Source organism: Pseudogymnoascus verrucosus (assembly GCF_001662655.1).
Source record: "Pseudogymnoascus verrucosus strain UAMH 10579 unplaced genomic scaffold scaffold_62, whole genome shotgun sequence".
Lineage (NCBI taxonomy): Eukaryota > Fungi > Ascomycota > Leotiomycetes > Thelebolales > Thelebolaceae > Pseudogymnoascus > Pseudogymnoascus verrucosus.
The window spans coordinates 62,363-76,828 of record NW_017263713.1 but is presented as its reverse complement, the minus strand read 5'-3'; the positions used below and the strand labels follow the sequence as shown (position 1 = coordinate 76,828).

The 14,466-nt window shown below is 53.6% G+C and overlaps 4 protein-coding genes across 4 annotated transcripts; 3 read left to right on the top strand and 1 right to left on the bottom strand.

Annotated features, from left to right (window-relative positions):
- The first annotated feature begins 35 nt into the window (after positions 1-35).
- Positions 36-3,937, top strand: VE01_09579 (uncharacterized protein). The gene is made up of 2 exons (XM_018278992.2): positions 36-3,144; positions 3,206-3,937. The coding sequence occupies exons 1-2, from the start codon at positions 331-333 to the stop codon at positions 3,719-3,721; spliced, it is 3,330 nt and encodes a 1,109-aa protein (XP_018126209.1). The 5' UTR covers positions 36-330; the 3' UTR covers positions 3,722-3,937.
- A 2,300-nt stretch (positions 3,938-6,237) lies between these two features.
- GLN1 (glutamate--ammonia ligase) lies at positions 6,238-8,291 on the top strand. Its single transcript, XM_018278991.2, has 5 exons — positions 6,238-6,725; positions 6,820-6,855; positions 6,991-7,083; positions 7,152-7,668; positions 7,721-8,291. The coding sequence occupies exons 1-5, from the start codon at positions 6,723-6,725 to the stop codon at positions 8,170-8,172; spliced, it is 1,101 nt and encodes a 366-aa protein (XP_018126208.1). The 5' UTR covers positions 6,238-6,722; the 3' UTR covers positions 8,173-8,291.
- A 547-nt stretch (positions 8,292-8,838) lies between these two features.
- On the top strand, positions 8,839-11,374 carry VE01_09577 (uncharacterized protein; the record flags this gene model as incomplete). Its single annotated transcript, XM_059464081.1, has 2 exons — positions 8,839-10,554; positions 10,606-11,374. 2 exons carry the CDS (start codon positions 8,839-8,841, stop codon positions 10,609-10,611), a joined length of 1,722 nt encoding a protein of 573 aa, XP_059319318.1. The 3' UTR covers positions 10,612-11,374.
- Positions 11,375-11,396: 22 nt separating this feature from the next.
- VE01_09576 (uncharacterized protein) lies at positions 11,397-14,364 on the bottom strand. Its single transcript, XM_018278989.2, has 4 exons — positions 13,950-14,364; positions 13,876-13,892; positions 13,701-13,811; positions 11,397-13,650 (listed from the first exon to the last, which is right to left on the bottom strand). The coding sequence occupies exons 1-4, from the start codon at positions 14,062-14,064 to the stop codon at positions 11,650-11,652; spliced, it is 2,244 nt and encodes a 747-aa protein (XP_018126192.1). The 5' UTR covers positions 14,065-14,364; the 3' UTR covers positions 11,397-11,649.
- Positions 14,365-14,466: the final 102 nt, after the last annotated feature.

Below are 14,466 nucleotides of genomic sequence, written 5' to 3'. Positions count from 1 at the left end.
ATCATAGGTGAGTCTTCATTCACCATTCTTGGTACGTTTGTCTTAGAAGCCATTCACTGACAGCTCATTCATCCACGCCAAAGATTCAGAGTGGACAGATGATTGAGGGTAGGTTACATATCACCTCTCGTCTCGGTCCTGAGTCTTGGTGGGCTTGGTTCATTATCATATTTTCTACATCCCAACGTCGACTTGAAGCTGGATAACGCTGCTCATATATTTTTTATATTGCCTTCAACATACCTATCATCGCAAGGGTTTGGAGATACCCATCCATTTAAAACACCTATGCACACACCGCCTTGAAAAGCTCGTCCATTAAACAGCACAATGGATCCTCACAATCCCGCACCACCACAGTCACCAGTGGGAGGACATGAGATCGACTCCTCGTCCACAGCTTCACCACCAACGTCCACCATCATTACCACTCCCCTCACTGTCCCAGCATCCATACCAACCCCAGCAGCCGGCGTCCCATCCGGAATCTCTCCACCCAGCCCTCCCACCACGCCCATCGCTACAATGTCAGACTTATCAGGCCCTCCTTGGCCTCGCCCACCTACACCAAGACCACCGCTACCTCTCCCGGACCGAGTCTGCGGCTTGGACGGTGCAAATACGCCACCGGGTACCCCTATCGCTGGTCCCAGTTTCCCTCAGCCACCGTTCTCTTCATACCCAGTTGCAAGCAGTCAGTCTGGGCCGCTCACTCTACAGCCCGTTGATGACAGGGGTTCTCCAATCCCAGTTCCGGATATCTTTGAACCGCCAAAGGAGGATTCTGGGACACGTCCGGTTCTGCGTCTCCGTCCTGAAACCGGGGTGGGAGAGCCACATGGCAATGTGGAAAGTCATGGTGTCATGAGATCGCTGGATGAGATTGTGAACTCAAGTGGATTCGAGATAGGCGATTTAGCCGATGAGGATTTCTACGCAGACGCAGACATCGGCTCGGGGAGCGAAGCCAGCTCCCTCAGTTCACTATGGGCAAGCCGTGCTTACCTTGACCACAGAAGCGGATATTTGGGTGAGAGTGTACGGGCCGGGCCTCCTGACCATGAGCACCACCTCAATAACGACGACAACGGTGCAGGCGAAGGAAACAAGAAGGGCAAACGCAAGGCATGTGATTGTGCGTACTGCGACCCCGACTCAGACCCCCACCATGACGGCTATTTCAGCGATTCTGGGACAGCGACAGGAGACGAGGGGCCTCGACGAGCAGGGCCATTCGTGCCTTCATTCCATGATTCGCAAACGGCGCCTGTGAAACGGGGGAGTTTTGTGTTTCGCAACAGCTACGAGGGCGAGAATAGAGATATGCATGAGAGGGGCGGTGATGGCGAGGATGAGGTGATAGTGTCCGTTGGTTGTGAACTCGAGTTTCCCTTGGCGCCTGAGAGGAGCGAGGGTCAGCGCATCAGCGATGAGGTTGCGAGGTTTGCGCCTCCTGGGCCAGGGAGAGAGATCCATCGCTTGCCGGCTTCGGTGCCGGTATGTATTCGGAAGCCACCTGCTAGAGCTGTGTCATATCGTGGTCGTCGACGCTATCGGACAGGCTCCCCAGAATTCATTCCTGACCCCTCCATCATACAGCTCCTCACGCCGCAGGGCACAGTCGGTGCACAGTTTAACAACGTGGCGGATGTGCAGGTGACGGCTGAAATTGGGTTGCTAGGGGGAGGTTATGGGATGAGGGAAATTAGGAGCAACGGCGGGTGTGACGAGGTGATACGCGGGTGGGGAGGGGTCAAGGGATCTGTGATTGAGTTTAAAGGGGGGGATAAATGGGAGCTCAACTTGAAGGGGAAGGAGGCCGAATTGAATAAGGAGGCCAAGATGGGAAGAGATTCCCCGAGTGGTTTCTATGACGGCGACGACGAGGGAACAATAGGGGCTGCATCAGATCCTGAAGGCGCGGTAGCCCAGCTCAACGCCCAACCAGCCAACCAGGATTTTGTTCTTGGGCCTGGTGAGACGAGGCCGTATATTCTTGATGTGATCCACGATGATCCCAACAAGCCGTTGTCGAGGTATGCGAATGTCGGAGACTACAGCATCAATTTACGAGGCTCTGAGAAGGGTGATGGCTTTACCGTGCGGTTGAGAGATAGAAGGGGTTCCCTGGTGATCATGTGGAAGAGGGTTGCCAGGGTTGAGATTGTGCATGTGGGAGGGGTGGTAATTGAGATCAACGCGGGTGATGGGGAATCGAGTGAGGATGATGGTGCTAAGATGGCTGGTAGAGGCGTTGATTTGAGAGGGGGTGGAGATAAGGGCAATGGGAATGGATACAGTCAAGGAGAAAAGGGTCTCGAGAATATTGGAGCAGACAAAGGAAAGGGACGAGCAACAACTGACTCTTCGACTGTGGGTAGTCTCCCCAGCAACGATGAAATCGAAGCAGAGGTGCCACAAAAGACAAGACAAGGCAAGGGAAAAGGGAAAGCAGTTGAAGATGGCGATGTTACCCCTCGAAATCACTACCACTCCGACTCCGAAAGCCACGGCTCCATTCCACTATTCTTCGAAACCCCAGCCGACTACGTCCAGACACTCGGCCCACCCCACCGCATCGAGAACCCAGAACCCGACTACGTCCTCGGAAGCTGTCCCTGTCTCGACCGACCCATCACCGATGCCGACACCAACGCGGGTCCCCCGCAGTGTACCTGCATCCGCCCCGCGAGTCCAGAAACCCCCGTTCCAGAGCCGTGGACTGGTGGTTACTTCAGCCCTCGGTACCAGGAGTTTCTTCGTAGTGGGCCACCGAATGAGCCATATAGTCATTCGTGTACAGCATACGAAGATTCCCATGGCGAGTGGGTCAGTGAGGTGAGGGGAAACTTGGAGGAAAATATTGCAAACCACGCTTCAAGCTCCAAGGGTCCAGAAGATGCAGTTCCTCCCAACAGGGCCTCGTCAGTGCCAAAGCCTTTGGGTTCTCCAAGCGGGGATGCACCGAAAAAGCAGCGCGATGATGATGACAGACGGCAGGTGAAGAGTCAGGGTGGTCCAGGCCCCGTCAGTGGGCTAGAAGGGCAACCTGAAGGTGATACGCCTGTGGGTTCTCGGAATGGCTCTCATGTATATTCCAGCCAGCGCGAAAATGTTGCAAATGAAGGCACCAACTTTACGAACGTCATAGGAGAAACTGCAAGAGGAAATACCACAGAAGGAAATACTGCGGGAAATACTATAGGAAATACCGCAGTGGGAAATACCGCAGGAAGACAGCCGCAAACCTATACTGATAGGCGTGCCCATGAGTTTCATCCACTTCAAGGACCTCTTCACCTCCCTACCTTCTATCCCCTTCACCCTCCACCCTCACCCTTTCACCTTTCAGGACAGCCTACCATCACCACGATTCAATTCTTCCCACCCCACGAATTCCCAAGCATCCATTACCAACACCCTCCATCAGCACCCCACCCCCAATTCACGCATTACAGCCCCTTTATCCCGCACCCCCAAAACTTATACCCCCACAACCATCCCCAGGGGGTCCACCAACCTCCCTCCATCCCGCCTGAAATCCCAGAAAGCAACTATTTCTATCCCGACGGCCGACCTGCAAGACTCCGCTTCCCCACACCACCTGACCAAGGTGCCGGGCAACAGCAATCCGGCAGCAACCACGAACATGCGCCTTCTACTGCCACGCAAAACCCAGCACGCATCACGCAAGCGACAGGTCCGCAGCCAGCTCCTCTAGACCCTTCATCCCGGGGACCTGACTCCCCCCTAACTGAGGAACAGATGGTACGGTTGATGGTAGCTTTTGAGTTGTTGCGCGATATGCATGTGGATCTGGTGCAGCGGTTGGGATCGAGGGGGGTGTAGGATAATGATGAGATGTACCATTAGCTTTGGTTGATTTGAAGTGGTATATGGGTTATAGATAGGTTAGTTAGGCTTTGTGTAATTCAAGCAGTGATTTTATAACACCCCTTTCCCACCCTGCGGCGTCAGGAAACAGCCTATGCTCCAAGCCCTCCCACGCCGTCACCCGTCTTTTAGGATAGAAATTACACCTACCTGCCACCAGATCCTTAAAACCCCCATCAAACCCTGGGATATCATCGCCATCTCACTCTCACCCCACCACCAGCTCCTGTCGTCGATCCGTCGGTTTCCACTTTATTTTTCAATTCCTAAAGCGGATCGAATATCACCTCGTGCCTGAGGGCGTGGGATGCTCAATGCCAGGAACTGATCAAAATAAAACATGTTCCTGTCATGAGACACTGAAACCCACGCAGTATATCCCGCAGGATTCCTTCCTACGCCGCAAGGAGCACACCCGACCGCGCGGGACCACGCAGATCGCTGGCGACATAGCCCTAGGCGAGCGCCGAACCGAGCGGGAATCGAGTCGCGCGCGGGCTAGACGCAGATATAGACTCTATGCATTTGTAGCGAGGCCATCCTAGAGCTCGGACGACGACCCGAAGACTGCGGGGGGTGAGTGCTTGAGTTCTTTGATCACGGATTTGTGGCTGTCAGATCGACTAAAGGGGGAGTGGGGGTGGTCGTTGGCTCTGATAAGTGATAAGTAAGTGGGGGCGTCTGTCTGGGGGAGCGACGGTCTGGGGAAGGAGGGGACCTGGCTGAGCTGACGAGGGAAGTTGACGAGGCTACTGTACATAGATACACGGTCTCTGGGGTTATCGTTTCTTTTGGGGAGTACCACTTTTGAAAAATGTACTTTCCCTCTGGCCGGACTCCCTCAAGGATGCTTGAGATTACTATCGACTCATTCGGATTGGTTTGGGCTGCTATTGAGGTTGCCAGGGGACACGGTCCTATTGGGCTGGAATGGGCCAGATTGAAGGGTTACATTTGTGGAGTATACTGGGAATCGAAATTTTGAGTCAAGAGCGCGATGAAGGGTACGATGTGTGAAGAAAGAGCTGAAGAAAATTCATGTGAGGCAGCAAGATGTATTGGGTTTGGTTGAAGTCATTTAAGTGGTGGAGTTGGGAGAGGTGGTAAAATTGAATCGGGTTGACTCAGCGCGGACATCTAGCAAGGTTCATCGTGGTCCATGCGGCTCATGAAGCCGCCGGTCGCGAAGAAGTGATAAAATATTTGCACCTCGACTGACCGCTTCTTTGTGATGTTTGATCACCATCCACGTCGACGTAGATAGCGTGGATACTTTTAGGAGAGCTCGAATATAATAGCTCTTTTTTTAGTTTCGTGTCCCCACGCTATGTTAGGCCATGTGCCTCGGTCTCTTGAGTCGTCATTTTCGCCTCGTCGGCGGCTGGGCCCGTTTGACAGTAGTGAGCAGCATTGACTTCATAGCGCGCGATCAGAAAAAGAAACGCGTAGGGTTACGTGTGTGGGTGGGTGTATGTGTGTAGCGTAGGACAGAATAGCACATGCCGTTTCTCGTTGAGATGGAGGGATGGAGAGCAAACATTTTGTACGGAGTACGGTTGATATTCTCGTTTAGGAAGGGTTCTTGTCGTTTTTATATGTATACGGTTTATATACGAGAAAATAAATATAGGTTGACGTGGAGGAATCTAGCAAACTGTCAAACTAGACATTCCCAACCCGCACTTCTCAACCAGACTAGAAATCCCCAACGACTCCTCTATAGTGGCTGTATAGTGGCTGTATAGTGGTAGAGTATACTATATTAAGATACACTCCGTACGGTACACACTCTATCTCGAGCAAAGCAAAGCAAAGCAAACAGACCGTGGAGTGTCACGTGCTACACCCCTCCGATACGGCATGAAAGTGGCAGAGTAGCGGCAGCGATACCATGAATAGATCTCTACCTAGTCCTTCTTCGTAGGTAGAGATTAGGTTAGTTGGGCGATTTAGTTTGTGGGATGACCGTGATTGGCTCGATAAGCCGGTGGCGGCGGGGCGTTTTCTTTGTACTGTACATTTCGTGGAAGTACTCGGGATTCCGCCCTGTTGGCGATATGTGCGATACGGAGTGCGATACGCCTCAGATACGCCTAGGTACCGTCTAGATACGCCCTGCGATACACATTTTGAGCCCTTTTGGCCCTTTTGGACTCTATTTGTACCGTGGCTCGTCTGAACTAGAATCCCCCATTACTGCGCCAACGCGGCAACAAGAAATTCCAGACACCCACAAATTCCCTCTTCCCTCGGTACGTACCACGCTATTCCCGCCGTACCACTCGCCGTACCACTTATACCACTCCCCGTACCACTGCAAGTACTCTTCCACTACCAGTACAAACTACCAGTACAACTTACCAGTACTACAAAACCAGTACTACAAACTTCCAGTACAACTACCAGTACAACTACCAGTACAACCTGTAACTTCTTTCCAGTGCGGTACACTGTGCGGTACACAGTCCGGTACACAGTTATTTCCCTCATCCCACTATCCCACACACACTACCAATCCCCATCCCACTATCCCTCCCACTTACTTCCCACTTCCCACTTAAAGATGATTCATTCCCTTCAACTCTTTCCTACTCTAACTGTCACCACCAAACCCATTTACTACCCAAATCTCCTCTCAACCTCTTACTCATCCTATCCTTGACTTCTTATACTCTTAATACACTAAATCGACCTCGTTGTCGGCATAGTCGACACTCCTCAACCCACCGGTTTGACTTCTCCAGCTTACAACCAAAGACTTTTTTGTCGCCCTCTCTCATAAACCCTCCCCACACGCGTTTTCCGTTTCTTCACACACAACCGCAGTCATGGTGAGTTTGATCCTGCTCCATATACTCCTCAATGCACTCAATGCGCCTTCTATCATCATTCTTTCAAGGATTTTGAACTGACAATGACTCCCAGGCGAACCCATCATCAACAGTGTCATATACGGCAAATGTGAGTTTTTACCCTGGCTTGCTGCGATCACGGCCTTCACTCCGACCCCGCCCGACCACCGATTCCGCAACCCCACGACATCGATATGACATAAATGTGAAATAAAAATGGTTTACTAACAAACCGCCGTTATAGTTGCTCAAGTACATGAGCCTCGACCAGAAGGGCACGGCGATGGCCGAGTACATCTGGATCGATTCTTTCGGCGGCGTGCGCTCCAAATCAAAGGTGAGTCGCTTCCCCCGATTTGCCCCACCCCCACCACCGAGACTTTTCCTAACCGCATCACACAACAGACAATCCTCAAGGTCCCCGACGACGGAAAGATCAACCTCGCCGACCTCCCAGAATGGAACTTTGACGGTTCGTCGACGGGTCAGGCCCCCGGTGGCGACTCTGACATCTACCTCCGCCCCGTCGCCATCTTCCCCGACCCAATGCGCGGCGACCCCAACATCCTCGTTCTGTGCGAGTGCTGGGATCCTGATGGAACCCCAAACAAGTACAACCACCGCCACGAGGCCGCGAAGCTGATGGAGACCCACAAGGCCCAGGAGCCGTGGTTCGGTCTCGAGCAGGAGTACACCCTGCTCGACATGTCGGATCGTCCTTACGGATGGCCCGTCAACGGCTACCCTGGACCCCAGGGCCCGTATTACTGTGGTGTCGGTACCGGCAAGGTCTTTTGCCGTGACATTGTCGAGGCGCATTACAAGGCCTGCCTCAATGCCGGCGTCAAGATCTCCGGCACCAACGCCGAAGTCATGCCCGCCCAGTGGGAGTTCCAGGTCGGCCCCTGCGACGGAATTGAGAGTAAGTCCACAAGTCCATCCATTGCATCATAATCAATACTAACGAAACGCAGTGGGTGACCACCTCTGGATTGCCCGTTTCCTCCTACACCGCATCGCGGAGGAGTTCGGCGCCAAGATCTCTTTCCACCCCAAGCCCATCCCCGGTGACTGGAACGGAGCCGGTCTTCACTCCAACTTCTCGTCCGCCGATATGCGCAAGCCCGGCGGCATGAAGTTCATCGAGGCCGCGATCAAGAAGCTCGAGCTCCGCCATAAGGAGCACATCGCCGTCTACGGCGAGGACAACACGCTGCGCCTGACGGGCCGTCACGAGACCGGCAGCATCGACACCTTTTCGTATGGTGTTGCGGACCGTGGTGCGTCGGTCAGGATTCCCAGGGAATGTGGCAGCAAGGGTTTCGGATACTTCGAGGACAGGAGGCCCGCGAGTAACGCGGACCCGTATCAGATTACGGGTATAATGATGGAGACCATGTTTGGCGGTCTCGATTCGGAGGAGTAGATTTAGTTTAGTGTAGTAGAAATAGTTTGTCACTTGGGGGTAAGGACAGACGTTAGATATCAAAGAGGGATCACCATCGCAAGAGTTTTATAGCAAGAATACAATCAAATAAACACACTACCATTGGTAGCCGCACGAGTTGAGTGAGGATGTGGATGGACTGTCTATCGAATGAATGTGCAAGTGCAATCATGAGAATCATCTGCCCGTCCATTATGCTTTTTTAGTCTCTATTCACAACACCATCCCCGAATCCGGGATCATTACCACTCAATCACTTCTCTACCCAACATTTCATATAGCCCACCTTCTGCTCCCCGCCTTTATTTGTTCCAGCAAACCTCTCACACACGACCCTCAGGCCATCACGCAAGCACCGACACTAACCGCAACCCACAATATGTCATACCATCCAGACTTCTGGTCATCCTTCGATTCCTGGTTCCCAGGATTCAACTTCTCGGACTTCTTCGACTCCACCTCCCCCCCCTTTTTCACAGCTGGATACCCCTCTCCTTACCCCACATCTTACCCTCCATCATACCCTCCGTCATACCCTCCGTCATACCCTCCGTCTTACCCTCCTTCTCAAAACCCCTCCTACCCCCCACAAGGCGGATACAACGATGGCTGGGACGGACCCCTAGGCAGTGCCGGCGGTGTTCCATGTCTAGGACGAACCCCCTTCCTCTTGGTGCCCCAATACGTGCCCGCACCGGTGTCGTCGCTCGTGGCTTCGACGCTGCGGGTAGTAACCGCACCCTCGACAGTAGTACCCCGTCCCGTGGATTCGACGCCAGAAGGGCAAGCAGGAGCGCAGCAGCCGAAGCAGCAGCTCGTCGGGACGCAGCCACCAAAGGCGAGCAAGAGCACAAGAAACGGGCCCTAAAGGAAGAAGAAGCGCGGAAGGCGTGGGATAAGAAGAATAAGAACCTTATCGCGAAGGAAAAGGTAGAGAGAGAGAAAAGGGAGAAGGAACGCGAGGAGAGGGAGAGATTGGAGAGGGGAAGAGAGGCTAGAGAGCGGAGGGCGAGAGAGGACAAGGACAAAGCTGCGTTTGCTAGGGAGAAGGCGGCCGAGGCGGCGAAGAGAAGGGATCAGGGGAGTAAGGACGCGCAGATGCGGAGGGGGGAGCAGTTAAGGAGGGAGGAGGAGAGGAGGGAAAGAGAGAAGAGAGAACGTGATAGGGAGAGGAGGGAGAAAGCGACTAGAGAGAGGGAGGAGTTGGAGAGGGCTGCAGAGGAGAAGTTGGCTAGGGATAGGGATGCCAGGGATAGGAGGGAGAGAGATGACAGGGTGAAGGCTGAAAAAGCTAGAGGAGCGGCTGCGGAGGCGGCAAGGAAGAAGGATGAGGGTTCGAAGGGGAGACAGGAGAGGGAGGGAGAGAGACAGAGAGAGGAGGCGGCAAGATGGGAGAGGGAGAAGGCTGACCGAATTAGGGAAGCACGTGAAAGGGCTGCGGAGGAAAAGGATAGGATGGAGAGGGAGGGGGCGGAGAAGCTGGTCAGGGATAGGGAAGGAAGAGAGAGAAGGGAGCGGGAAACAAGAGAGAAAACAATGGGAGTTAGGAGCGCGGCAGCTGAGGCGGCAGAGAGGAGAACAGTTGAGGGGGAGAGGGCGAGGAGGGATGAAGAAGCGAAGGCGAAGAAAGATGCGAAGATGAAGCCTAGCAAGGCGGTTTCTAAAGATCTACTAAGCACCCCCAAACCTCCTACGAAAGAACCTGTTACGACGCAGAAGCAACCTGCTAAACCAGCCCTCAAATCCGCGCCAGCCTCTATGTCTGCCAAAAATTCAAACGTCACTTTTGCCGAGCCAAAGCCAGCTGCGAAACAAGCACCCGTCAAACCAACACCCAAACAGCCAGAGCCCGAACCCGAACCCGAGCAACCTCTCAACCCCCGCGAAGCAGTCGCAGCTGCAGCGCGTCGGCGCGAAGAAGCAGCGCGAAAACAGCAAGCCGAGGACGAAAGAGAGGCCGCCAAAGCTGCGAAAGTCGCCAAAACAGCGAAACCTGCAGCGAAACCTGCTCCGAAAACCCCAACTGCGGCGTCCAAACCCGCTCCCTCGAAATCCGTACCTGCGCCTAAGCCAGCACCTCCAAAGCAAGCAACTGCCAAAGAAAAACCTAAACAAACCACCAAAACAACCGCGCCACCACCGAAACCGAAAGTGGATAAACCCCCTCCCTCTGAGCCTTCAAACCCTAGTTCTGCGGCAGCGGCAGCGGCAGCTGCGAGGATGGAAGCTGCAGCGAAGCAGAAGCGCGAGGATGAAATAAGAGAGTTTGAGGAGGGGACTGGAAAACCGACTTGGGATTTTGAAGGGCTGGATGGGAAGGGCGGGGTGGCCTATATTGCTGGTGGCAGGGGAGGGGGGAAGGTAAGTTGTTTTTCTTGTCTCTCGTCATTGACGTTTCCTGATCCCCACGAGATGTAGGATAACTGACGCGTGCTAGCCAGCTCTCTGGCCTAAACGGAAGTAGCACCCGAGAAACCCGCAAGAAGACGGGTGGTTGGACTATCTTTGGAGCCGGGGAGGGTGCTCGGAACCTTCCTTTGGACATCCCACATTCCTCAGGGACAAACAAACCACCAACCACGTCGTATCCCTACAACTGCAACCAATCGACCCGGGAATTCACATCTCCCAGCGGAGTCTCAGCAGCTCTCCCCAAGTCACTCGCTTCCTCCCTCCGCGTCAATCCACCGATGAGCCCCGAAGCACTACTTGAATGCCTTGAGGACGCGGCAGAGAGAGGGATCCCGCTCAGTGAGCCGAGCTCGCGAAGTTTTGAGGCGCATGAGAAGGATGCTTATGAGTTGCGCAAGGGAGTGACTGAGCGACGAGCGCCTATTGGCATTGCACACCCACCACCACGTCAGGTGCGTGGTTATGTGGAAGTGGATTGTGAGTACGATGATTATGGACATGAATATAGGCCATTCCCGCGACTGAAGAGGAGACGCGAGGTCATAGATCTAGGCCCTCTTCCGCCGCGACCGTGGGAAGTAGATGGGATAGTGGATACACGTAGCGGAGACGGGCATAAAGGTAAGAACAAAGGGAAGGGGCAACGGAGAGGGAGTAGGTTTCTTGGGTGGTTTGGGTCTTGAGGCGGTTGATAGTTTTGGGGGGAGATCGAGACTGTGCGCTGATTTTCACTGTTGAGAGGTGTGCCGCGAGGAATTCATAATTGAGGGATTCAATAAAACTTATTGGTATTGTTCTCTTCGTTATACAGCAGTATGTGGCCCCATCATCCATTAATCCCCTTCCTCAATCCCCTGGCCCCTCATCTTGGCTTGCCCATCTTCCGTACCCCTTCATGACATCCTAACTTCGAACGTTGATCCTGAATTTCTATCCATATAACTGCATGACACGTTATAATTTCTAGCTACATGGACAGACCAATCCATGCCATATCCCATTTCTATCCCTTAGACTGAATATCCCGTATTCATCGTTCATCCCTCACCGCACAGCCCTCGAACTCAAACTCGCAAACGCATCCGGGCTGTGACGCCCACTGTGCGCATGCCACCCATTTGGATCAACGCTCATGCTCTCCTGGCTGACATGTCTCGACGGGTTCCCGCCATTCGCGCTCCCGATCCCACCGACGCCGCTAGCGGCTAAGAGTCCGCCCTGTGGTGCGCCCCCGGCGGTGCCGTTGTTTTGGTTGGGTTGGGCAAAAGGGGAGGGATTGGTGGAGCCGTGCATGAAGGGGTTTTTGGAGCCACCAAAGCCAACACTAGATGAGAGAGGGCTAGATACGCCAGGCTGTTGTTGAGTGGGGTTGCCGATTTGTTGGTTGGTATTCACGGGCTGGGGTTGGTATGGGTTTTGGGTTAGCTGTTGTGGCAAGTTCGCAAATTGTGGTTGTTGTTGCGGCTGTGGCGAGGGGAGCGGAGGTGATTGAGGATTGCTGCCGTATAGCGCCATAATGCTCGTTTTATCCGCTCGCCCCGTTTGTTGAGGAAGTAGCTGCTGCGGCTGCTGCTGGAAGTTGTTGTAAGGGTTCAGCTGCTGCTGCATTTGCTGAGGCTGGTTATAAGGATTGAGCTGTTGAAGCTGTGGCTGCTGTTGAGGCTGCTGCATCTGGTTAAACAGATTCGGCTGCTGTGGCGTTTGCTGCTGGCCGTATGGATTAAGCTGTGGTTGCTGCTGTTGCTGACCCAAATTAAAGTAGTCTTGCATCGATACTTGGGGCTGCGCCTGGCTACCCTGTTGCATCGGAAACGTTTGGTTGCGTGTCAGGGTATGGAATGGGTTTGGAGCAGTCGCAGTAACCGGCGTCACATTCAAACTTTGAGTCTGCCCAGTCGGCTGCTGCTGTAGGAAAGGGTTATATCCTGGGCTCGTGGCAGGTGAATATTGGGTCTGTAGTGGAGCGCCATACGGGGAAGAGGCGTATTGTCCTTGCGGGATAGACGGCATGGATGGAGCAGCAGCTGCCATAAACGGCTGTCTCTGAGCAGTCCCACCAGTGTGGTGCGGAAATAGTGGTTGATTTGGAGAGATTGACATGTTTTGGAATGGCTGTTCGACATTGGTGTATTGCTGGTTCAGATTATACTGCGACTTGGAAGTTGCAAACCCAAATGGATTGAGGGAAGCTTGCTGCGGATTGTTCTTGATATGCTGGTCCTGGAGAGAAAGAGCGCCTGTGGACTGCGAAGACTGTAGTGGCGCAGGTGGCATATCCCATGGGTTCTTTGATGGAGTTGGAGAAGCTGGAGAGTCTTTCGAGGGATTTATGGAGAGTCCCGCGCTCACTGGTGCCGTCGAAGGCGTCCTTGACCTTGACGGTGCCTCGCGTTCTCCAAGCCGTACTAATGTTTCAAGTGTCTTCTCCATATTGCCATTGAATCCCTTCAAAACGGTGGAATTCCGCCTGTCGTTCTTGAAACCCATCTCACGAAGTTGGCCCAGTTTCTTTTCCCACTCATCCACAGATCGATCGGATGCATTAGAGTTCCCGAATATGCGTGCGGGCTTCCCTTTCCTTGGTGGTGGCGGACCCTCATCGTCGTCATCCCGTCTAGCTCTGTCGTTCTGGTTTTGGTTCTCTAGATATACTCTTGCAGCTGCCTCCCTCTTCGCCTTCGATGACATGGGGAAAATGGAGGATGCCGACCTAAATCCAAACCTGCTCGTCTTCTGAGGCGGTGCCGGGAGGGGATGCTCGTCCTCGGAATCCGCGCTGCCAGTCCGCCGGTGGTGGTTCGAGGTAGTCTCGCGGCGGACCGGCTCGGGTTCCCGGCGGTTTGACTCAGGTTCCCGGTATGCCGCGGATGTCTCATAGTCGCGACTATCGTCGTAGTTCGTAGCTGGGGCACTATTCTTGTATTTGTTTCGGATGAACCGTTCCACCGCGGAGTCGGCCTCGTCCGCATCAACTGGAACGGGTGGCCTCGTGTTCTTCGGATTATAAATCAGGTTCGACATCGTATTTCCCCTCTGCTTCATATTCTGGCTTGTGTTAGAGCCGATTGCGCATCACTAGAAAGAACTCGACATACTTCAACTTGCTCATTAGACCATGAATCCATGCTCAGCGACTTAACCTTCGAAATATGGGTGCCCAACCCTCGGTGCACGGCGGCGCATCGTACACACAGAAAAATGCCCAACTACAGAGACTTAGCACTGATGATTCATGGACGATACCGCAGACGGTTCTGGCGCTCGACTTACACTCCAACTCGCCCAGCCTGGTATACGGGTTAGGGTCCTGAGATCTCATGTACGGATTGATTGCGGCGGCTCACCTGGGTTCCTCGCTCCGCAGTCGGCGCATGTCGAATTTCCCGGAACGCTCTTGACGAGGTTCTGCAGTGTACGCTCATTGCGCGCCTGCTGCCGCTTACTCAATCCCGACGACATAATGGGGTTGTGTTGTGTATGTGTGGCCAAGAGTGTATCTCCAGCTGGGAACCGCGATCAAAGAAGGTCAAGCCAGGGTCCAGGGATCGTCGCACAGAAGGACAAACAAAGTAATACCTCAAGGCGCCATGCAGAATGCAGAAGAATGTACAGTAGAAAGAGCGGCGGTCAACAAAAGAAGCCTTGTAAATACATAAACAACAAATTTAACGACAAAGAGGAAGAAGGGAGATTGAAGGCGACGACGAAGACGACGATCTCCAAAGGCAAAGAGGAACTGTGGGGGTGGGTGGTTAATTGAGGGAAAGGAGGTTCTGTTCTTTCCTGGGTGTGTGGAGTAAGAGAGAGGCTGGACTGGAACCATGTAAACGCTAACCGGTAAACGGTACACGCTCGGCGCTA